Source organism: Bos javanicus, chromosome 9 (genome assembly GCF_032452875.1).
Source record: "Bos javanicus breed banteng chromosome 9, ARS-OSU_banteng_1.0, whole genome shotgun sequence".
NCBI classification, from domain to species: Eukaryota; Metazoa; Chordata; class Mammalia; order Artiodactyla; family Bovidae; genus Bos; species Bos javanicus.
Window position 1 is genome coordinate 81,257,506 of NC_083876.1, and position 23,257 is coordinate 81,280,762.

The 23,257-nt window shown below is 40.2% G+C and overlaps 1 protein-coding gene across 1 annotated transcript; it reads left to right on the top strand.

Annotated features, from left to right (window-relative positions):
• The first annotated feature begins 6,161 nt into the window (after positions 1–6,161).
• LTV1 (LTV1 ribosome biogenesis factor) lies at positions 6,162–23,197 on the top strand. Its single transcript, XM_061428187.1, has 11 exons — positions 6,162–6,374; positions 7,363–7,494; positions 8,360–8,533; positions 13,960–14,047; positions 17,203–17,344; positions 17,702–17,957; positions 20,080–20,207; positions 21,095–21,234; positions 21,729–21,781; positions 21,970–22,170; positions 22,303–23,197. Exons 1-11 carry the CDS (start codon positions 6,372–6,374, stop codon positions 22,411–22,413), a joined length of 1,428 nt encoding a protein of 475 aa, XP_061284171.1. The 5' UTR covers positions 6,162–6,371; the 3' UTR covers positions 22,414–23,197.
• Positions 23,198–23,257: the final 60 nt, after the last annotated feature.

Genomic DNA, 23,257 nt, shown 5'->3' on the forward strand with positions numbered 1-23,257 from the left:
GCTTTAGTTTGTTCCAGTTTCTGTTGCATTCAGACAGGGCTCAGTATTTCTAAATTAAAGGCTCAGAGTCCATACCTGTAAAGCAAGAATAAGATAGCTTTTCTAATTGCCTGTAATTTCAACTCCTCCTGACTTATAACTTTTTGTATGCAGGTCCTCACGGTTTGTACCTTTAATTAAAAATATCTTCTAAAGAATTACTGCTTTAAACCGCAACTTACAGTTTCTTTTTACATTTTATTTTAAAATAAGCTGTCTTTTTGTGTCTGTCTTTTTTACCTCTGAGGAGATTTGAAATTGCTGTTTTCATTCACATTATAATGTGTAAAAAATAAGATAGTCCCTTTAGAGTTAGTAATATAGAAAATAGACAGACTTCCTCATTATGCCTACTCTTTAATATGTTTATAGGCAAGGAGAGAGCTTGGGAACATATTTTGACTAGAAAAGGAATTGCAATATACTTTTCCTGTTGTTCAGCAGTGGTTAGAAATTATATGTGAACCTCCTTCATGCTCTAAGACAAGAGCAAAGGTATGAGATGGAAGTTGAAAAGCAATTTTGTGTACCTTTATGACAAACGTCCATCTAGTCAAAGCTGTTGTTTTTCCAGTAGTCATGTAGGGATGTGAGAGTTGGACTGTGAAGAAAGCTGAGCACCAAAGAATTGATGCTTTTGACTGCAAGGAGATCCAACCAGTTAATTCTAAAGGAAATCAACCCTGAATATTCATTGGAAGGACTGGTGCTGAAATGGATGCTCCAATACTTTGGCCACCTGATGCAAAGAGCCATCTTATTAGAAAAGCCCCTGAGCTGGGAAAGAATGAAGGCAGGAGGAGAAGGGGATGACAGAGGACAAGATGGTTGGATGGCATCACCAACTCAATGGACATAAGCTTGAGCAAGCTCTGGGAGATGGTGAAGGATAGGGAAGCCTGGTGTGCTACAGTTCCATGGGGTCACAAAGAGTTGGACACGACTGAGCAACTGAATAAAAACAACCCTAGAGGGAGGACTTGTAAGAGAAAAGATCGGGACCAAAAAGATAGAGTAGGTTTGAAAACTGGACCCAAGTATGCTATTAAAACTCAGGGGTGCATCTCCAAGATAGGTGTAGTAGTTCAACAACCACTTTCCATTTTTCTCACACAAAACCAGATTCTACATGGAACCATTACTTTATTTTTTCCTCGTAACCAAAATGTTTTATTTCAGGTGTGTAGGGTAAGGGAAAAGAGCCAAAAGAATCAGTAATGATTACTTTGTGAAACCTAACAGAGGGACTTCCCCAGTGGTTAAGACTGCACTTCCAGTGCAGGGGGTGTGGGTTCAAGCCCTGATCTGGGAACTAAGATCCCACATGCTGTGCAACACAGCCAAGAAATAAATAAGATAAAACTTAATGGAGGTAAGAGACAATTTTCTCATTTTCTGCAGTGCTTTCATAGCATCAAATTTACGAAATTTTACTAAATTTGACTAAACTCTCCGTGGGACCTACACTCAGACATGGCATGGAGTTGCTGCCAAGCACTGCTGTCCGGACAACCCAAGTCCTTGTCCAGTTTGTGAACTTTGAAGTCTGTCCTGTAAAAAGTGGACACTAGTAGTAGAATGCATAAAACTCTAGAGAAAGGTTTAAAATGTAACATTTGTGTAAAGGTTTTTTGCTCTTTAGCTACAAGCGGTGCCATTTCTAGGAACCAAATAGTGGGAGAAAAATTTCAGTCCCTCCTAAAAGGATGAGTGGGATGTTACAAAATAGAAGAAAATTCCAGTTGGAGAGAATGATGTAAACAAAGTAATGCTGAAGGAGTCCATACTGTATTTGGGGGGAAATTGGTCTCATTCAATTGGAGTGAAAAATAAAAGGAAGGTAGTGTGAAACTGGTCTGTGGTGAAACTGCAGAAGATCTTGAGGACTGACTAAGGCCTCTGGGAGGTATTGAATAGGCAGCAGAGACTCATTGGAAAATTCTGAGTCAGAATAATACAAGAGTTGTCTTTAAGAAAGAGTAATATGGTAGCAAGATTAATAAAAGTTGGAGAAGACTCAGTGAGGCAATGACCAAGATTTCAAAGGAATCAGGGACTGAACTAAAGAGGTAACAAACTTATTAAACTGTGGGAAAGGATCATTTATGGCTTGAATTTGAACTGCTGAGTATACCCAGAAGAACAAATGCTATGCTATGCTAAGGCACTTCAATCGTGTCCGACTCTGTGTGACCCCATAGACGGCAGCCCACCAGACTTCCCCGTCCCTGGGATTCTCCAGGCAAGAACACTGGAATGGGTTGCCATTTCCTTCTCCAATGCATGAAAGTGAAAAGAGAAAGTGAAGTCGCTCAGTCGTGTCCGACTCTTAGTGACCCCATGGACTGCAGCCTACCAGGCTCCTCCCTCCATGGGATTTCCAGGCAAGAGTACTGGAGTAGGGTGCCATTGCCTTCTCCAAGAAGAACAAATAGGGGCAAATTATTTTCTACGTTGAGGACTCCCTATTCCAGATTGTCTGACTTGGGCCAACCAAAGTTTAAAGTTCATCCAGGAACACACTATTAGGTAAATGAGCACTGAAAATGCCAGTTCTTTCTCTCTAGAGTATTTATTCAATTATGAAAGGTTAGCATCTACAGCTATATGCCAATAGATGTACAGTTGGATCCATGACTCTGAAAGTCAGGGAAAAGGTCTGGGCTATAGAGAGGAAGATGAGACTCATCAGCACATGTAACGGAAGTTGTGGAAAAGGATAAAAACACCCCCGCAGACAATGTGGTTAAGACTATTAAGAAAGTACTACAATGAAATTTTAATAAACTATTTCTTCATCACCTGACTTTGCCTCCAAGACTGTAAAATCATTTCATTTACACATCATCTGAGTGCTTTGAACACAACTGAAATGTACCAAAGAACACTCAAAAATCATTTTATAATTGGAAAGATACAGTAAAGAAAATTAATTTGGATCAGTATTTCCAAAGTGTATTCACCAATGAAATATATGTACTTGTGACTCTTAAGAATGGGAGTCAGTAAGCAGAAAGCAAGTGATATCAATGTGCAGTTAAAAAGAATTTTAAAGAACGTACAATTACTATGAACTAGAAGCAAGTAAAAAAATCTATGTATGTAATTTAAGTGACATGAAAGGCACCAGAAATGAAAGGAAAGCAAAAGGATTAGGATTCCAGGAAGCTGATAGTTTGGGTCAAGATGCAAGCTTACAGATTCCTATGATGTGAATGTGAAGTGAGGCAAAGAACATATTCACTGACAGATCTCAGATGCTGAAGGCCCTAGTTTCAGGAGCTGGCGATTCTAAGGCGACAATGATGATAGGTAAATAACTACACTTAGCTGAGATGAGAACGATTGCTCACCTTCATGGAGTACTGATCACAAGCCATGCACAGGTCCATGCATTTCACGTGTGGTTTCTCACTTAACAACAATCCCATGGGGTAAGTGTTAATATTCTCATCCCATTTTACATTCGGGTCAGTAAACTGAAGGTGTCTTGCCCCAGGTTACACAATAAGAGTAAAACAAAGGCCAGAAACCAATTTCAGCTAGTATACCAAGTATACTACTATTATTATTCAATATTATAGGGGGAAATTTGTGCTTCAGTGGGAAATGATGCATGTTTTTAGACAAGCAAACCCATCCAATTCTGATTTGACTTGCTTTGACTTAGTGTTTATAATAGTACCTCTTTCATAGTGCTATGGTCAGGAAGATCTAAGATAATTCAGGTAAAGTGTCAGAATGTTACTTCATTTAAACAAGTATTTATTGAGTGTACCCGCCAGGCACTATTTTAGGTCCTGAAGATAGATAACGTAGTAAACAAAACAGATCAAAACAAAACCTTCACTCATGAAGCTTGATTATATTGAATGTGAAGCACATAGGAGTGTTCTGTATTGATAGTATCCCTGTTACAAAGCATTATTCTAACACAAGTTCTATGATCCTAAATTGTCTGTAATTTTCACTGTAATAAAAGTATAATATTCCATAGAAATTTATAATTGTAATGCTCAGATATGTCTAACTCTTTGTGACCCCATGGACTATAGCCTGCCAGGCTCTACTGTCCATGAAATTTTCCAGCCAAGAATACTGGAGTGGGTTGCCATTTCCTCCTTCAAGGGATATTCCTGACCCAGGGATGGAACCCATGTCTCTTGCACCTCCTATATTGGCAGTCGGGTTCTTTACCATTGCACCACCATAGGTAGGATATAAAGACACAATTCAAGGAAAATTAGACTTTGGAAAGACACCAGAAATTGGGAAGAGGAAATACAAATTTGAAGAAAGGCCTGCTGATAAAACTTGACTACACTACCATCCTCTTTTGCCCAGGAAAAGCTCTGAGAGTGGGCCAGCACCCATCTGAAATTTTGTGGTGGTGATGGGTAGATATGGTGGTGGTAGTTTAGTTGCTAAGTTGTACCTGACTCTTGTGATCCCATGGACTGTAGTCTGCCAGGCTCCTCTGTTCATAGGATTCTCCAGGCATGAATACTGTAGTGGGTTGCCATTTCTTTCTCCAAGGGATCTTCCCGACCCAGGAATCAAACCCTAGTCTTCTGCATTGCAGGCAGATTCTTTACCTACTGAGCTAAGAGGGAAGCCCTAAGTAGATATGCTTATAGCCTTTGCTTAAACTATGACCAAATGTTTGAGGGATAGCTTGAAAAAGAATAAACATGAGTTTCCACCTCCTAAGCTAAGGTATGCAAACACCAAAGAGATTCTGAATATATTAGTCTGAATGCCTCGACTGTCAACAGAGTTGGGGGGAAGGGTTGTTAACTGGATGTTTGAACACAGTTCATTAAATGGAAAATAATGACCTGATTAAGCCTAAGTGCTGCCTAGAATAGCAAGGCCCCATTTCATGAGAAATGCTGGACTGGATGAAGCACAAGCTGGACTCAAGATTGCCGGGAGAAAATATCAATAACCTCAGATATGCAGATGACACCACCCTTATGGTAGAAAGTGAAGAGGAACTAAAAAGCCTCTTGATGAAAGTGAAAGAGCAGAGTGAAAAGTTGGCTTAAAGCTCAACATTCAGAAAACTAAAATCATGGCATCTTCTCCCATCACTTCATGGCAAATAGATGGGGAAACAAGGGAAACAGTGAGAGACTTTATTTTTGGGGACTCCAAAATCACTGCAGATGGTGACTGCAGCCATGAAATTAAAAGATGCTTACTCCTTGGAGGAAAAGTTATGACCAACCTAGACAGCATATTAAAAAGCAGAGACATTACTTTGCAGACAAAGGTCTGTCTAGTCAAAGCTTTGGTTTTTCCAGTAGTCATGTATGGATGTGCGAGTTGGACCATAAAGAAAGCTGAGCACCAAACAACTGATGCTTTGAACTGTGGTATTGGAGAAGACTCTTGAGTGTCCCTTGGACTGCAAGGAGATCCAACCAGTCCATCCTAAAGGAAATCAGTCCTGAATATTCATTGGAAGGACTGATGCTGAAGTTGAAACTTCAATACTTTGGCCACCTGATGTGAAGAACTGACTTATTTGAAAAGACCCTGATGTTGGGAAAGACTGAAGGTGGGAGAAGGGGACGACAGACGATGAGATGGTTGGATGGCATCACAGACTCAATCGACATGAGTTTGAGTGAGCTCTGGGAGTTGGTGATGGACAGGGAAGCCTGGCGTGCTGCAGTCCATGGGGTCGCAAAGAGTAGGACACGACTGAGCGACTGAACTGAGGATCCTCCGTTGCTAAGGCAACCAGCTCTGCGTCCCACCCAAAAAGGGAACTTGAAACGTCGAGGACCCAGGAGAGTGGCCACCTTTCTTTTGTACAGTTTATTTGTGTGTTCTGTTTGTCTTGTTTACGGCGAGGAATAGGCAGGAAATACAACTGTCAATGGGGATGCTAGATCCGTGGCTTCTGTTCTGAGCAGAGGGCGATATAAAAGCAAGTTCGCCCATAAACAGCGACCCCTTTTCGCGCCTCATCTCGCACAAGCGCCCACGACTCCCTTCCCCAGATGATTTAATTACGGACAGAAAAGACCCGCCCTCCCGGGAGTGGAAACAGCCCCACCCACCAATAGTTTCTCGCGATCCTTGAGCCGGCGTGAGCTTTTCGTAATTTCCGGCCGTGATCCTTCAGCCTTTCGGCGATTGGTCCGTTTCCATGGCCTGCTGAGTGATTTCCAGCCGGTTCCTGGAGCCGCACGTGTGGAGTGGAGCAAAGACTGGGGGGTGAGCTGATTCCCAGAGGCGTTCGGGAGATCCCCTGTCACCTTCCGTCCGACTAGGAGAGTGCTGTCGTCCCTGTTTGGCGTGAGTGCCGCGCGGCTGCAAGCATGGTAAGTAGGAGTTGGGGCGCCCTGGTTTGGCAGAGGCCAGGCTGGGTCCCCTAAGCCAACGGCTTCTGCATCCTGGAACTGGGATGGCACGTCCGAAGGTGAAGGCAGGCGGCTTTTGGCCCATTGTCCCAGTTTGGGTCACCCTCACCACCGCGGGCATAGTTTGCGGTTTAGAGTGGGGCTTCTGCGGCCTAGCGTGCCTGTGGAGTAGACAGAAGAGGATGGCCTAACCTTTACCCTCCTAGAGGCCTAAAAACCTATAACAAGGCACACAGATGCGACACCCAGTGCTCCGTGACGTCAGGCGGAGAGGGGTTTGCTCGTCTCTCCAGACGTTGCAGTGGTAGGTGTCTGCTCATCTGTCTACTCTGGGGAAGAGGAGCTTCTAAGATTGGGCCTACTCAACTGGAATGATCTTTCAGTTTAGAAACTCGAGGTTGTGCAGTGAAACGAGAAGGTAGAACGATGGTGAATCTTGTATTTCAATTTCAGCTGTTGTGTCATGGTATTAATAGTTGGTACAGGAAGTGTTTCTCCTGCTTGTAACTCTTCCTCAGATTTCCTGTGGTGGTGTGAACCATTCTGGTTCAGACTCAGAGGGACCTTCTCTGAGCCCCCACTTGAAAGTAACTGTTGAGTCGTTACCCATCCCTGTGTTTCCTTTTGCTTGCCTTCACCTGAAACCCGGTTCTCGGTGATTTGCTTGTGGAGAACAGGAACTTTAACTTTCCCATTGCTATATTCCCAGCACCTGTAACTAGGTTTGGCACGGAGTACCTCCCAAAAAAGGTTTGTTGAAGGAAGGTAGTTTGTTTTGTTTTGCCTTTTTTTTTTTTTTTTTTTAACATAGTTGATGTTGCCTGCCCTGAAAGTGCAGGTTTTGACAATCTGTTGATCCTTTCCATAACTTATTGAAGATGCCTGTGTGGGATATAAACTATTTTTTGCTGTTGTTCTGATTTATTACTGTGATTCTGTTTCTTTGAAGCCTCACAGGAAGAAAAAGCCCTTTATAGAGAAGAAGAAAGCTGTGTCTTTTCACCTGGTCCACCGGAGCCAAAGAGATCCTTTAGCAGCAGACGAGACTGCACCCCAGAGGGTTCTGTTGCCTACACAGAAGGTAGGTCCTGTTCTGTAGCCAGTAAGTTTGTCGGTGGATTGTTGATCGTTTTTAATTATATTAGTCAGCTGCTGTTCTCAGATAACTGATCTTCTGGGAAACAAAATATGTGATTTAATTCTCAGTAAATATGTTCATTTTAACATCATGCATGTTTATTTTGATTGAGAGAATATTTTTATTGGAGATGTTTAAGTGAGCAGTCTTGTAGAGTAATGGAAAATATTCACTAATCCATCAGCAACAATGCTTTATTGGGTTATTTAGGGCACAACCATATGCTCAGTCTTTGCTTTCCATGAGATATTGGCATTTCATAACCACAAACAGTATTTTTGCCTCCTGGTCATCTCATGAAATGTAAAACTCATGAGTTAGCTTTAGAAAATGCAAGGGAGCTTTTAAAAGGTTGATTTGGTAATTATCAGTCAGAGTATACTTGTTAAGTGTGGGTAATGTGGAAGGAAGTATTGGGGAACCCAGGCATATTTAGCTTTGTTGTAAAGCCAATTGGTGTTATGCCTTGAGAAGTTTCTTTGCGTATACATTCAGGAAATTGTACTTACCTTCCAGTGCGCCCTAGTCTTTTAATTCTCCACATGACATGGTAAAATAGTGTGTGTGTGTTTCTTGGCTTGAATTGTTGCACAGAAGTATCTAATGGAAGGAGAAACAGTTTTCATTCCATTTTAATTTTATGTGGCATCCTGTGTTTCCTGAGTTTGTCAAGAAGTCTTTGTCTCATTCCTATCAGCCAGAGTGTTCATGGGTCATCTGCCCCATGTTCGGAAAGCTGTGCTCATTGGAAGGTTCCTGGGTTTTATCCTTGGAGTAGGTACTATGTCCATTTTGTTTATTATCCTAGATAAAAGATGAAGAAAGGCGAGCAGAGCAGAGGAAGTATGGAGTGTTCTTTGACGACGACTACGACTACCTGCAGCACCTGAAGGAACCGTCTGGGCCCTCGGAGCTCATTCCCACAAGTCCCTTCGGCGCACCTTACAGGGGAGATGGGAGAGAAGAGCCTTTAGTAACTTCAGTAAGACTCTTTAGCAATTCAAGTGTGAGTGTGTGTGAGGGGCCGTGAGTGAGTAAACCACCACGTTTAAATCAAGGTAACTGTTTGAGGCAAGAAATGGTGTCAGCTAGAGAGCTGAATCTGCGCTCAGTAGTTGCTGCTCATGGGCTCTAAGCACAGGCTTAGCTGATCCCACAGCAGGTGGGATCTTCCAGACCTGGAATCAAACCCATGTCCTCTGCATTGGCAGGCAGATTCTCACCCACTATACTACCAGGAAAGTCCGTCTTTTTAATTTAGTACTAGTGTATAGTAAATTTTCTTGTTAAACCTTTATATCACTTTTGGCACTTAAAAAAAAAAAGATGAATATATTGGGTTTATAGACAGAAAGTAGAGATACAAAAAGCATCAATTTCCGCTGCTTCTCTTCTCCAGTCCTGTCATAGTCTAGACTTTTTCCTTGGGGAAGATGTGATCATAAGCTCCTCCAGTCCATACTTCTTGCTTAGTTCAGTTCAGTCGCTCAGTCGTGTCTGACCCTTTGCAACCCCATGAATCGCATCATGCCAGGCCTCCCTGTCCATCACCAACTCCCGGAGTTCACTCAGACTCACGTCCATCGAGTCAGTGATGCCATCCAGCCATCTCATCCTCTGTCGTCCCCTTCTCCTCCTGCCCCCAATCCCTCCCAGCATCACAGTCTTTTCCAGTGAGTCAACTCTTCGCATGAGGTGGCCAAAGTACTGGAGTTTCAGCTTTAGCATCATTCCCTCCAAAGAAATCCCAGGGCTGATCTCCTTCAGAATGGACTGGCTGGATCTCCTTGCAGTCCAAGGGACTCTCAAGAGTCTTCTCCAACACCATAGTTCAAAAGCATCAATTCTTTGGCACTCAGCCTTCTTCACAGTCCAATTCTCACATCCATACATGACTACTGGAAAAACCATAGCCTTGACTAGACGGACCTTTGCCTGCAAAGTAATGTCTCTGCTTTTGAATATGCTATCTAAGCTGGTCATAACTTTCCTTCTAAGGAATAAGCATCATGTAATTTCATGGCTGCAGTCACCATCTTCAGTGATTTTGGAGAAAATAAAGTCTCACACTGTTTCCACTGTTTCCCCATCTGTCTGCCATGAAGTGATGGGACCAGATGCCATGATCTTCGTTTTCTGAATGTTGAGCTTTAAGCCAACTTTTTCACTCTCCTCTTTCACTTTCATCAAGAGGCTTTTTAGTTCCTCTTCACTTTCTGCCATAAGGGTGGTGTTATCTGCATATCTAAGGTTATTGATATTTCTTCCAGCAATCTTGATTCCAGCTTGTGCTTCTTCCAGCCCAGCGTTTCTCATGATGTACTCTGCATATACATTAAAGGAGCAGGGTGACAATATACAGCCTTGACGGACTCCTTTTCCTATTTGGAACCAGTCTGTTGTTCCATGTCCAGTTCTAACTGTTGCTTCCTGACCTGCGTACAAATTTCTCAAGAGGCCGGTCAGGTGGTCTGGTATTCCCATCTCATTCAGAATTTTCCACAGTTTCTTGTGATCCACACAGTCAAAGGCTTTGGCATAGTCAATAAAGCAGAAATAGATGTTTTTCTGGAACTCTCTTTCTTTTTCGATGATCCAGCAGATGTTTGCAATTTGATATCTGGTTCTTCTGCCTTTTCTAAAACCAGCTTGAACATCTGGAAGTTCACGGTTCATGTACTGCTAAAGCCTGGCTTGGAGAATTTTGAGCATTACTTTACTAGCGTGTGAGATGAGTGCAATTGTGCGGTAGTGTGAGCGTTTTTTGGCATTGCCTTTCTTTGGGATTGGAAGGCAAACTGACATTTTCCAGTCTTGTGGCCACTGCTGAGTTTTCCAAATTTGCTGGCATATTTGCTGGCATAAAGTGAGAGTGCAGCACTTTCACAGCATCTTTCAGGATTTGAAATAGCAACTGGAATTCCATCACCTCCACTAGCTTTGTTCGTAATAATGCTTTCTAAGGCCCACTTGACTTCACATTCCAGGATATCTGGCTCTAGGTGAATGATCACACCATCGTGATTATCTGGGTTATGAAGGTCTTTTTTGTATAGTTCTGTGTATTTTTGTGAACTCCTAACATTCTTCCGGCTAAATTGTATTGGCCAGTAAAAGATTGTTTAATTAATTTTGGATAAAAGTAACCACTATCTAATTAACTCTTCTAACAGAATAGGACTATTGAAGGGCACTTCAGTGATATTTATAAGGCTATGTGGATTATGTTGGAAAAACAAGTGCCATTGGTTTTCAGTAGCATGATGCAAAAATATGGATGGGTCCTATGTGTTTCTTACTGTAATGTGTAACAAACAACCAAAGTGAGTAAACCAGGAGTACTGAATATGCCCTAAAAACAGAAAGTAAAGCAGTACAGAAAGGCAGTGAAGAAATTAGTAATGTGTGGTCAGTCCCTGATTTTTTCATGAAGCAAAGTAGGTGTTGTCACAGCAGAGAGCAATTCAGAATCGTTGCAACCAGTAAAAAAGTCACAGGCCTTTATCCAAAATGTAATTACTGTCTAAACTCTATATATATGATTCTTTTCTCCAAAGGTAATTCATTGAGCACAAGGTTATCCTCCTCTTTTTAACCCCAGAGTCCAAGGATAGATAATCACAAAGTGTCTTAAAAGTACATATTTTACCACAGGTTTTAAAAAGTTATTGTAATATGTACCAAAGTGATTAAATTATGCACTTTAAATGGCTGAACTGTAATATGTGAACTATATCTGAGTACATTTTTTAAGAAATAGGATTCTACAGCAGAAAGCCAGATCTTTGCCCATGTTTATGCGCCTGAAAAACTCTTTAGAAGCCCTGACAGCTTACTATGTAGGCACTCGTGCTCTTCAGTGGCTTTCAGCAGGCTGTGTCTGTGAGCCAGTGAGTGTGTGCATCTTGGCTTCCTGCCTGCTCCTTGACCGAGGATGGGACAGTTTTGAGGTCCATGGGCAGAGAACACATTGTGGGGACTCTTACATTATCAACTGTGTAGTTGAAAAGATGAAACTAAAGCTTAGGGACCAGTCAGAAAATATCTGCCAGCCCATGTTGAAGTAGATTGTACGGTGTGCAGAATGAGAGAGTTGACACAGGAAAGTTCCAGAACAGTAATCAAGAAGAGCTTCATGGAGAATGAAGAAACTGAGCTGGCCACTAAAAAGGGTGGAGTCTGTTGAAGAGAGTAGGATCATTCCAGTCAGAAGGAAGGGACATGAGGTAGTATTGTGGGTCATTGTGTCTAGCACATGTGTGCTCCATAAATTACTTTGAATTAGTCCATGATGTAAGGAACTGGACTTGATTTTATGTGGAGGTTCCATTACTGAGTAACAGTAAGGAATCTGGACACATAGAGTAGACAAGGAGTTTTAATCTGGCAGTAATAGCCTTTGACTATGTGGATTACAACAAACTGGAAAATTCTGAAAGAGATGGGAATACCAGACCACCTGACCTGCCTCTTGAGAAATCTGTATGCAGGTCAGGAAGCAACAGTTGGAACTGGACATGGAACAACAGACTGGTTCCAGATAGGAAAAGGAGTCCGTCAAGGCTGTATATTGTCACCCTGCTCCTTTAACGTATATGCAGAGTACATCATGAGAAATGCTGGGCTGGAAGAAGCACAAGCTGGAATCAGGATTGCTGGAAGAAATATCAATAACCTCAGATATGCAGATGACACCACCCTTATGGCAGAAAACGAAGAACTAAAGACCTGTTGGTGAAAGTGAAAGAGAAGAGTGAAAAAGTTGGCTTAAAATTCAGCATTCAGAAAATGAAGATCATGGCATCTGGTCCCATCACTTCATGGCAGATAGATGGGGAGACAGTGGAAATAGTGACAGACTTTATTTTGGGGGGCTCCAAAATCACTGCAGATGGTGATTGCAGCCATGAAATTTAAAGACACTTGCTTCTTGGAAGGAAAGTTATGACCAATCTAGACAGCATATTAAAAAGCAGAGACATTGCTTTGCCAACAAAGATCTGACTAGTCAAAGCTATGGCTTTTCCAGTAGTCACGTATTGATGTGAGAGTTGGGCTATAAAGAAAGCTGAGCGCCAAAGAATTGATGTTTTTGAACTGTGGTGTTGGAGAAGATTCTTGAGAGTCCCTTGGACTGCAAGGAGATCCAACCAGTCCATAGTAAAGGAAATCAGTCCTCAATGTTCATTGGAAGGACTGATGCTGAAGCTGAAATTCCAATACTTTGGCCACCTGATGTGAAGAACTGACTCATTTGAAAAGACCCTGATGCTGGGAAAGATTAAAGGTGGGAGAAGGGGATGACAGAGGATGAGATGGTTGGATGGCATCACCGATGCAATGGACATGAGTTTGAATAAACTCGGGGAGTTGGTGATGGACAGGGAAGCCTGGCATGCTGCAGTTCATGGTGTCTCAAAGAGTCGGACATGACTGAACTGAATAAAAGATTGGACTAGATGTAGATTAAGCAACATCTAACCGTCATCTGTGCCCTGGTTAGCCATGAGTAAGATGGTGCCCAGAAAATAGATATGAAGTAACTGTATGCAGAAGTTCAAAACAATGAGTGGATAACAGTGATTTATGATCTTCCTAGGATTTAAGCAACCAATTCAGAGAAAAGTTGTGCCAATACCAGAGATGAGGACGTTACCTCTGGTTTAGGTAGGAAAAGACTAATTTTGTTTTGAAATTTGAAGAGTGGAGTTGTGAGACCAGGATTGAATCCTCCAAACCTCACTTAACTAGTCTCAGGCAGTCATGCCATTTAACCTTTCTTAGCTTGTGTTTGACTAAAACATGCTGACAACTCATGGAGTCGATAGGATTAAGTGAAGTGATATACTAGATTAAGTTTTGTGAAGTATTACAGAGAAGGTGCTTTTGACATGATGGGGATATACATGTTCAAAATTGGTAACTGGAGTATAAGTGAGACAATGCAGAATATGGTTGTGTTAGTAGAACTGCCGTAACAAATTACCACATATTACCACTGGGTGGCTTAAAACAACGGGGATGTATTCTGTCACAAGAAGTCCGAAAGCAAGTTTTTGGAAGGTTGTTCCTTTTCGGGGCCTCAGAAAGAATCTTTTTATGCCTGTCTCCTAATTTCTGGTAGTTGCCAGCAATCCTTAGTTTTCTGTTGCCTGTAGGCATAGCACTCCAGTCTTCCTACATCTTCATATGCCTTTCTCCCTGTGTGTCTTATTGTCTTTGCGTGGCCTCCTTATAAGGACACACCATCATCCAGTATCATCTCAACTCATTACATCTATGAGGAACCTGTTTCCAACCAGGTCACTTTCTGAACTGGATGGACGTGAATTCGGGGGGCACTTCAACTCTTAGTAGTTCAAAAGTATTTCTAAATAAATCTAACCATTGCATAATTTATTTTTCAAGACCAGTGGAATTAAGTTGCCTTCCTCAGTGTTTGCATCAGAGTTTGAGGAAGATGTTGGATTGTTAAATAAAGCAGCTCCTGTTTCAGGTATGTATAATTTTAACTTCAGGTGGACAGAGCTGTATTTTACAAAAAGCAACATATAGTAACGATACAAAGTTTTTCTGTACCTGATAAAGTGTTGGAACAATTGAGATGTGTTTGAATTCAGATTAGAGATCATTAAATTAGGAAGGGTAACAGTGATCAGTGTCTCTTTATTGTCATCAAATTCTTAATCTTTAAAGTTCCTAGTTGGAGAGAAAAGTGGGAAGATTATTTTTGGTGATCTAGTAGGGGAATTTTAGCCTTGACCTAACCTCTCACAAAGGAAACAGTGGTAACTCAGGTAGCCTTACATTCGTGTGGTGCAGTCATGAGAATACTTAATCTGTGTGCTTTCAGAATTTCTCCCAAGAGTGTAGAGAAGTATTTCATAGAAGTCCATCGTACCGTCTATTCTAGATACACCAAAAATTAATCATGTTTGGGTTCTTTTTTGCAGTACCAGGACTAAAATGAACAAACAGAAGTCAACAGATGTGGTGTTTGATATTTCCTACTAAACTGCCTTAATTATTGACCAACACTTGCCATGTGTCATTCATTCATTTAATCCATTCTGCAGATTTTTTAGTTGCACTATGACCGAGTTTGGGTTAAATCAGAAAAAAAACATTGTCTCTGACCTCTTAATTATCATCAGGTGGGAAAGATAGACAAAGAATGGGAAATTTCAGTCATAGTACAAATGAATGGATTGTTGTGAAGCCCCAAAGATGTCGTGGTTGATGTCTTAGAACTTAAGTAGGTAGATGGGATAGGGTGGGGAAGAGAGGATATTCCAAGAAAAAGCATAAATATAGGAATCTACACACCTTTTATCTGTAGTAGGCCTGGAATGAAGGGTAAGGGTTAATGTAAAACAAGGCTGGAGGTCAAGTAATGGCCACTCTGTGAAGGGTGTTGAAAGCCATGTCAGTTTATAGGTTTGAACTTGAAAGTGTTTCTAGGACTCTTAATATTTTTACATATAGAAGAACACAGCTAAAGAAACAGGTTGGGATTTGATAAAATCTCATAGTCTGGAAAGACAAAGAGTCTGAAAAGACAGGAGTTTCACAGGCTACAGATATTTGTTAGGTTGGTGCAAAAGTAATTGTGATTTGCATTATTGAACTTTGCCCTTTGATATGGGAATCCATTCTTTAGCAAAAGTGGTTATGTTATACATCATTTTAATGTGCATTTCCTGCTTTATGTGTTTTTATACTAATGACTTATTACTTGCTGTTCATTTCATGTTTATTTTAGACTGTAGAAATGATGTTTGACAAAAAGCAAATTTGAGCGATTTTTTTTTTTATTGGAGTTCAAAAGTGGGTCATGGTCGTAAAGCAGTGGAGACAATTCACAACATCAGCAACTCATTAGGCCCAGGAACTGCTAAGCAACTTACAGTGCAGTAGTAGTTCAAGAAGTTTTGCAAAGGAGACGAGAGCATTGAAGATGAGGGAGCATAGTGGCTGATGAGAGGAAGTTGATAGTGGCCAACTGAGAGCAGCCATCAAAGCTGATCCTCTTACAGCTACACAAGAAGTTGCCAAGAACTCGGTGTTGACCATTCTACTGTCATTCGACATTTGAAGCAAATTGGAAAGGTGAAAAAGCTTGATAAGTGGGTGCCTTGTGAGCTGACTGAAACTCAAAAAAATCGTTTTGAAGGGTCTTTTATTGTATGCAGCAGTGAACCATTTCTTGATCAGATTGTGACATACAGTGAAAAAGTGGATTTGATACAGCAGCTGGGGATGATCAGCTCTGTGGTTGAATGGAGAAGAAGCTCCAAAGCACTTCCCAAAGTAAAACTTGCACCCAAAAAAAGGTCATGATCACTGGTGGTCTGCTGCTGGCCTGATCCATTGCAGCTTTCTGAATCTCAGCAAAACCATTACAGCTGAGAAGTACGCTCAGCAAATCAATGAGATACACCAAAAACTACAAAGCCTGCAGCCAGTATTGGTCACAGAATGGGCCTAGTTCTCCACAGCAACACTTGATCACACGTCACACAATCAACACTTCAGAAGCTGAATGAATTGGGCTACAAAGTTGTACTTCATATGCCACATTCGCTTGACTTCTCGCCAACTGACTACCACTTCTTCAAGCGTTTCAACAACTTTGCAGGGAAAATACTTCCACAACCAATAGGATGTAGAAAATGCTTTCAGAGACATTACTTTGGCAACAAAGGTCTGTCTAGTCAAGGCTATGGTTTTTCCTGTGGTCATGTATGGATGTGAGAGTTGGACTGTGAAGAAGGCTGAGCGCCGAAGAATTGATGCTTTTGAACTGTGGTGTTGGAGAAGACTCTTGAGAGTCCCTTGGACTGCAAGGAGATCCAACCAATCCATTCTGAAGGACATCAGCCCTGGAATTTCTTTGGAGGGAATGATGCTAAAGCTGAAACTCCAATACTTTGGCCATCTCATGTGAAGAGTTGACTTATTGGAAAAGACTCTGTTGCTGGGAGGGATTGGGGGCAGGAGGAGAAGGGGACAACAGAGGATGAGATGGCTGGATGGCATCACTGACTCGATGGATGTGAGTCTGAGTGAACTCCGGGAGTTGGTGATGGACAGGGAGGCCTGGCATGCTTCGATTTATGGGGTTGCAAAGAATCGGACACGACTCAGCCACTGAACTGAACTGAAGAGTTCATTGAATCCTGAATCATGGATTTTTACAGTATAGAAATAAGCTTATTTCTCGTTAGCAAAAATGTGTTGATTATAATGGTTCCTATTAATAAAGATGTGTTTGAGCCTAGTTATAATGATTTAAAATTCACAGTCCAAAACCACAATTACTTTTGTACCAGCCTAATAATTTGTTTCTTCTAACAGGTGAATTTAAAGCCCAATTTTTTCCTGCGGGTAAAAGCTTTGAATTTTTCTAAATAGACACAGCTTAATATTTTAGATCTGTGTTTTACCCAGTGGGTATTCGAACCAGAGGGACTTTTTCTTTTTTAAATTTTCTTGCAGTTATGTTTTTATTCCTGAACTTTAAAAAATTTTAATCACTGTTTTATCCTCAGTATATAGAGTCAGGCATGTAATAGCTGCCGAATTATATTAGTTAAGTGAATGAATCATGCTTTCTTGGGAATTACTGCTCAATTTTTGTTTTCCTTCTAGGACCTCGGTTAGATTTTGATCCTGACATTGTTGCAGCTCTTGATGATGATTTTGATTTTGATAATCCGGATAATTTACTTGAAGATGATTTCATTCTTCAGGCCAATAAGCCAACAGAAGAGGAAGAGGGAATGGAGATACAGTATGTGTGGTTTGTTTTGAAGCAGGAATGCCCTGACTGTTGCTTCCATAGGTCTATAACCATTAGTTACAGCTGGAAGAGACCTTTGAGAGCATTTGGTCTGAGTCTTCTCATTATAGGATAGAAAATGTAAGACTTGAGGTCCCTACAAGCCATCAATAGATGGGGCTAAAGTCCAAGTCGCTTGATTGCTAGTTCATTACTTTTCCAAGCAAATCATACAGGTCAAGCAGCACAGCTGTTCTTGCCTAAACAAGGATCCTGCCTGAAATACCCTCAAATTTTACTTGTGTAAAGTCATTTGGTTCTGTTGTTTTTCAAGTTGTTTTGACAGTTAATTTATGGCTCTGACTTTAGGAAATCTGAGGCTGAAGATGACAGTGAGTGGGAAGATGTGGATGATGAGAAGGAAGGAGGTAGTGATGATGATAGATATGACCGTGCAGGCTCATCAGATGAGGATATGTCTGCCCCTGGAAAACCTCTTGGGGCTATAGAAAATCACTTCTTCTGGGAAGAGGAAACAAAAAGTCGCTTTACTGAGTATTCCTTGACGTCCTCAGTCATGAGGAGGAATGAACAGCTGACCCTACATGATGAGAGGTTTGAAAAGGTAAGGTTTCCAAATGGGGAGCCTTTTAACACCAATTCCTAGTACACATTATGACATTGGAACCCAAAGCTAGAATTTTCAGTGTCAGACTGTGTCTTTTAATAACAGATCATAAAATGGCCCCAGTTTTCATTCTGGAAAGAATGTGTTTAAGTCAGAAAGTGACTGATCAAACCTCCTGACATTCCTCGTAGAATCTGATAATTTGATTTTGAACCTCTCTGATCCTAATCTCTAAGAGTATGCTATCTTCAAGCATTGGCCTGGGCATAAACAAAATTCCATTTTCCCTTGTCTTTTTTTTTTGAGTGTTTTTCTTACTGTTATATCCCAAGACCTAATATGGTATCTGGCATATGTCAGGAATTCAGACTGTTAAGTAAATGATGAATAAATTCCTTCAAGAAATACCTAAGATAAAGGTTTTAACTTTGCCTTTTCAGCGAGTATTCATTTCCCTCTTTTCTCCAAGAACTAGGCAAACTGTTACTAATAACCTCACTTTTCAGGAGTTACATCACCCCTTGCTTAATTCTTTCACAAAGCCTGACAGTGTTTACAGCATTTGAATAATACAGTAAACATCATCTAAACAAAGAGTGAAATTTGTGCATTAACACCGTTTATTTACACAGTCTATTAGCTTGCATAATCAGTGACTATGGAAGTATCTGAAATATTCTGAGGTAAAGATTTCTGCCTAGGATTTGTTCAAGCTGAACAGAATAACCTCCTTTCATTTTAAAAATTAAATGGATGTACAATGTTATATAAATAACAGGTGTATAGTATAGTGATTCACAATTTTAAAGATTATATTCCATTTATATTTATTATAAAATATTTATAGTTGTAAAATATTTGCTGTATTCTCCCATGTTGTACAGTATGTCCTTATTTTATACCTAATAGTTTATGCATCTTAATCTGCCCCTATTTTCCCCTTGTCCTTTCCCTCTCCACTGGTAACCACTAGTTTGTACTCCGTATTGAGTCTTTTTTGTATTCACTAGTTGATTGCATTTTCTTAGGTTCTGCATATAAGCAATATCATACAGTATTTGTCTTTCACTTAGCATAATACCCTTCAAGTCCGTCCATGTTGATGCAAATGGCAAAATTTCATTCTTTTTTATGTCTGAGTAGTATTCTTGTGTGTGTGTGTTTATACATGTGTATACACATACCGCATCTTTATTCATCTGTTGATGGGTGCTTCAGATCAGATCAGTTGCTCAGTCGTGTCCGACTCTTTGCGACCCCATGAATCGCAGCATGCCAGGCCTCCCTGTCCATCACCAACTCCCGGAGTTCACTCATTAGGTTCCTTCTATGCCTTAGCTATTATAAATAGTGCTTCTGTGAACATTGGGATACACACATCTTTCCAAGTTAGTGTTTTTGTTTCTTTCAAATATATACCCTGAGGTGGAATTGCTGGGTCATAATGGTAATTCTGTTTTAGTTTTTTGAGAGGCTTCCATAGTGTTCTCTACATTGGCTACGCCTATTTGCATTCCTATCAACAGTGTACAAGGATTCCCTTTTCTCCACATCCTCACCAGTATTTGTTATTTTTATTGTTTCTGATAGCCATTCAAACAGGTATGAGGTGATACCACATTGTGGTTTTGGTTTGCATTTCCCTGCTAATTGACAGTTTTGAACATCTTTTATGGCCTGTTGACCATCTGCATTTCCTCTTGGGAATAATGTCTGTTTATGTCTTCTTCCCATTTTTAATCAGATTATTTGGGCTTTTTTTTTGTTTGTTTTGATGTTGAGTTTATGAACTGTTTATGTATATTGTGTATTAACCTCTTAACGATCTTAACATTTGCAAATATTTTCTCCCATTGTGTAGGCGTTTTCTCTTATATCAGTGGTCATTTTCATGTTAAATGAAAGCCTATTTTCAGTCTTGATGTCAGTTTTAGAATGCTGAGTAGAATGTCTTCCACATCGTATTATTATGGTGCTAAATCTCTCCTAATACTTTATTAGTAGTTGTGATCTCATGGTAGGACTTAAATGTTGTACAGGAGTAAAATGTAAAATTAACATTTAAATGCTATAGTCTTCACATTCACTTTTCATGTTATGTTTTCTCTTTACATTCAAGTTTTATGAGCAATATGATGATGATGAAATTGGAGCTCTGGATAATGCTGAACTGGAAGGTTCCATTCAAGTAGACAGTAATCGCTTAGAGGAAGTTTTGAATGACTACTATAAAGAGAAGGCAGAGAAGTATGATGACTTTTATTTGACTTCTTGCTTGTTTTCATTTTCAAATAGTCTGTAATTGCACAGCAGAATCTCAAAAACTACTCAGTCAGAATCCATATTTTGAAAATAATACATTTTCCCTAACCTTTTGCTCATATTTTGCTATTAAGAGTCCCGAAGCTGAATCTAACAGTAAGTGGAAACACTGAGAGCCACTTTCTGTAGCTTTGACCTGAGAGTCGTGATGGAATCACAGGGTTAGAGTACAAGGTCACAGGCACTTGGAGGATATGGTGCTTCTAGCCTCTTCGGCTGAAGACTCATTCTGACTTCTCAGTATATATACTCTTCATCTTCATGAAAAGGTGTTCTGAGAAGTAGATCAGAGTTTGTCTCTTCAACCTGATTAGCGTAACTTTGTAGCCGAACGTTTGGTAAATCATCATCCACATCAAGGTGATTTCTCTGAGAGAAACTAATGAGGTGTTTACATCTGCTCAAAAGGTCTGTGTTGCCTGATGACTATCATAGGTAGATCCCAGTGCAGGACAAGGGTTACATTTTTTGAGTTATTTAAATCCTTTCATGAGACAGATGGGCTAATGCTTTTCAAGGCTTTAAAAAAGATAATGTTATATAGGAAAACTTCGATCTTGTTTAATGTGCTAAAACTGTGTAAAGATACAGATAGGTTTTTCCTTCCTGTCAGCAGAATGGCAGGGGCAATGCAAGGCTGGATAGAGCTAATTGTGACAGTAAGTAGCAGATGGGGCAAATGAGTGTGTGAATTTGAAAAAAGGCTGTTGTTTCCTGAGCTCTTTAGTGCAGTTTCAGTAACATATAGTGTAATAATAAGTGGTATTTTTTTCCCCCTCCTCTACCTTCATTTTGGAAAACTCAACCAAAAGTTGTGTAAAACTGAATACTCTTGAACCCTTCGAGGATCAGGACCTGCCAGTGAATGAGCTAGATGGGTCTGAGGAGGAAGAGACTGTTACTGTAGTGCTTGAAGAAGCCAAAGAAAAGTGGGATTGTGAATCTATTTGTAGTAAGTATCTTAAGTATCCGTTTTACTGCTGAAAGTATGGTAGTAATTTTAAAGTATTGAGTACATTGATTTTTTTGGAAAAGTACATATTTTGGGAAAATATTTCAGTTTGTTTTTATTCAGTCACTAAGTGGTGTCCGACTCTTTGTAACCCCATGGAACTGCAGCATACCAGGTTTCCCTGAACCCTCACTATCTCCCTCAGTTTGCTCAAACTCCTGTCCTCAGTGTTTCCCAGCATCAGGGCCTTTTCTAGTGAATCAGCTCTTCACATCAGGTGGCCAAAGATTTGGAGCTTCGGCCTCAGTCCTGTCAGTGACTGTTCATTTCAGTTACTTAGCTGTAAATCGAAGTATTTAAAAATACAGCAGACACCATTGTTATTTTGAACTGTGAAAACACTAAAGAATATAGGAGGAACTCGGTGATGTTTTTGCTGAACTGAAAGTGAACTTGTTAATACATGATTTTTGTGTGTTTGTGTTTTTTTTAAGGTACATACTCAAATGTATATAACCATCCACAGCTTATCAAATATCAACCAAAGGTAAGGCATCGTGTTCTGAGCTGTTTGAAGTGTGCGGTGTAGGAAATGGAGCGTACAGATTATTTTCGCAGGGCTTTACCTCTTTGTGGCTTTCAGTGCCATTATGAAAAGCAACAAAATGTGCCATTAGTGAGCTGTTTTTTAGTAGGAGTGGAAAATAACCCAATTTCATTTTATCTTTCTTGCAGCCCAAACGAATCCGACTGTCTTCTAAAACAGGAATACCTCTCAATGTCTTACCTAAGAAAGGACTCACAGCAAAGCAAGTTGAACGAATGCAGATGATTAATAACAGTGATCTCCCTAAGACGTCAACCCAGCCACGTTCTAAAAGGGAAAGCAAAGAGGACAAAAGAGCACGAAAGCGAGCTATCAAAGAAGAGCGCAAGGTAAAATAGTCTCTCAGATGTGAGAACTAGAAGGAGCTGGGGCGGGGCAGGTATGGTCATGGGAAGTTTCTTTTGTAAAGTTAGTCTACATCAGCGTGAAGATTTTCATAACATGAACATTTTCTTGCACAGGAACGGAGAGTGGAGAAGAAAGCTAACAAATTAGCCTTCAAACTGGAGAAAAGAAGGCAGGAAAAAGAGCTGCTGAACTTGAAGAAGAATGTTGAGGGTCTAAAGCTATGATAGTGGAACATTTAAGATAAGGTGCTTTCCCCATTAGGGACTTCTCGTTACGTTAAAAAATAAACGAGGATCTTCAAAGAGAGAAAACTATTCAGTCTGCCATTTTTATTGGCAGGTATTTTTTAAAAAAACAGTATGGTATTTGTATTTATATCATCAAGTTTTCTCTGCCAACTGTCTTGTAAATATTGTAATATTTTAGAATTTAATATTATGGGCTTAAATTTGCTTAAATAAATGACAATGGACATGAAATGTTTGGATAAATTAAAGGAAAAATGTTTTCATAACTTAAATGGAATTGATTTATTCTTCATTTATTTGTACAGTTGTCCCAGTTGCCTTTTGCAGATGTTCTCAAATATTTCTTTGAAAGCTTTCCACTCCTTTTCAGGACTTAAGTGGTTTGATTTCCTGTATGTTGAAAAATAACCCAGTTAAAAATTCAAATTTGAAACAAAAGTGGCAAGAAGAGCTTCCCTGAGAAGGTTCCACTGGTTGGAAGCTAAATTTCCCATTGCTGTATTCAAAGGGTTATTTCAAAAGGGTGGTAAAACAATATCAGGGTCACTGGGACTCAATTACTGGCTGACTTGTTTTTGGAATTTAGGAACAGTGAAGACAGGAAACAGAAGAAATAATCAAGAAAACTTCCTTGGCTTCAGTGAGTACCTGGCTCAAAATCAGAAATATTTACTTAAGTTCAAACTAGAGAGCTTGTCTTTTCCGTGTTATTTAATGCTTGGAACTATTCATACTGATTAAAATACATAGTTGAAAAAACTCCCTGTCTTTTGGTGAGATTTTTTTAACTTTTTCAAGGCTCAAGCAATGACACCATCAC

Bases quoted from the DNA above. Each gene is read 5' to 3' on its own strand.
- LTV1 (XM_061428187.1), top strand. The intron at 8,534-13,959 runs GTAAGACTCTTT...TTATTTTTCAAG, and splicing joins AAGAGCCTTTAGTAACTTCA to ACCAGTGGAATTAAGTTGCC. The intron at 20,208-21,094 runs GTATGATGACTT...CTCAACCAAAAG, and splicing joins TATAAAGAGAAGGCAGAGAA to TTGTGTAAAACTGAATACTC.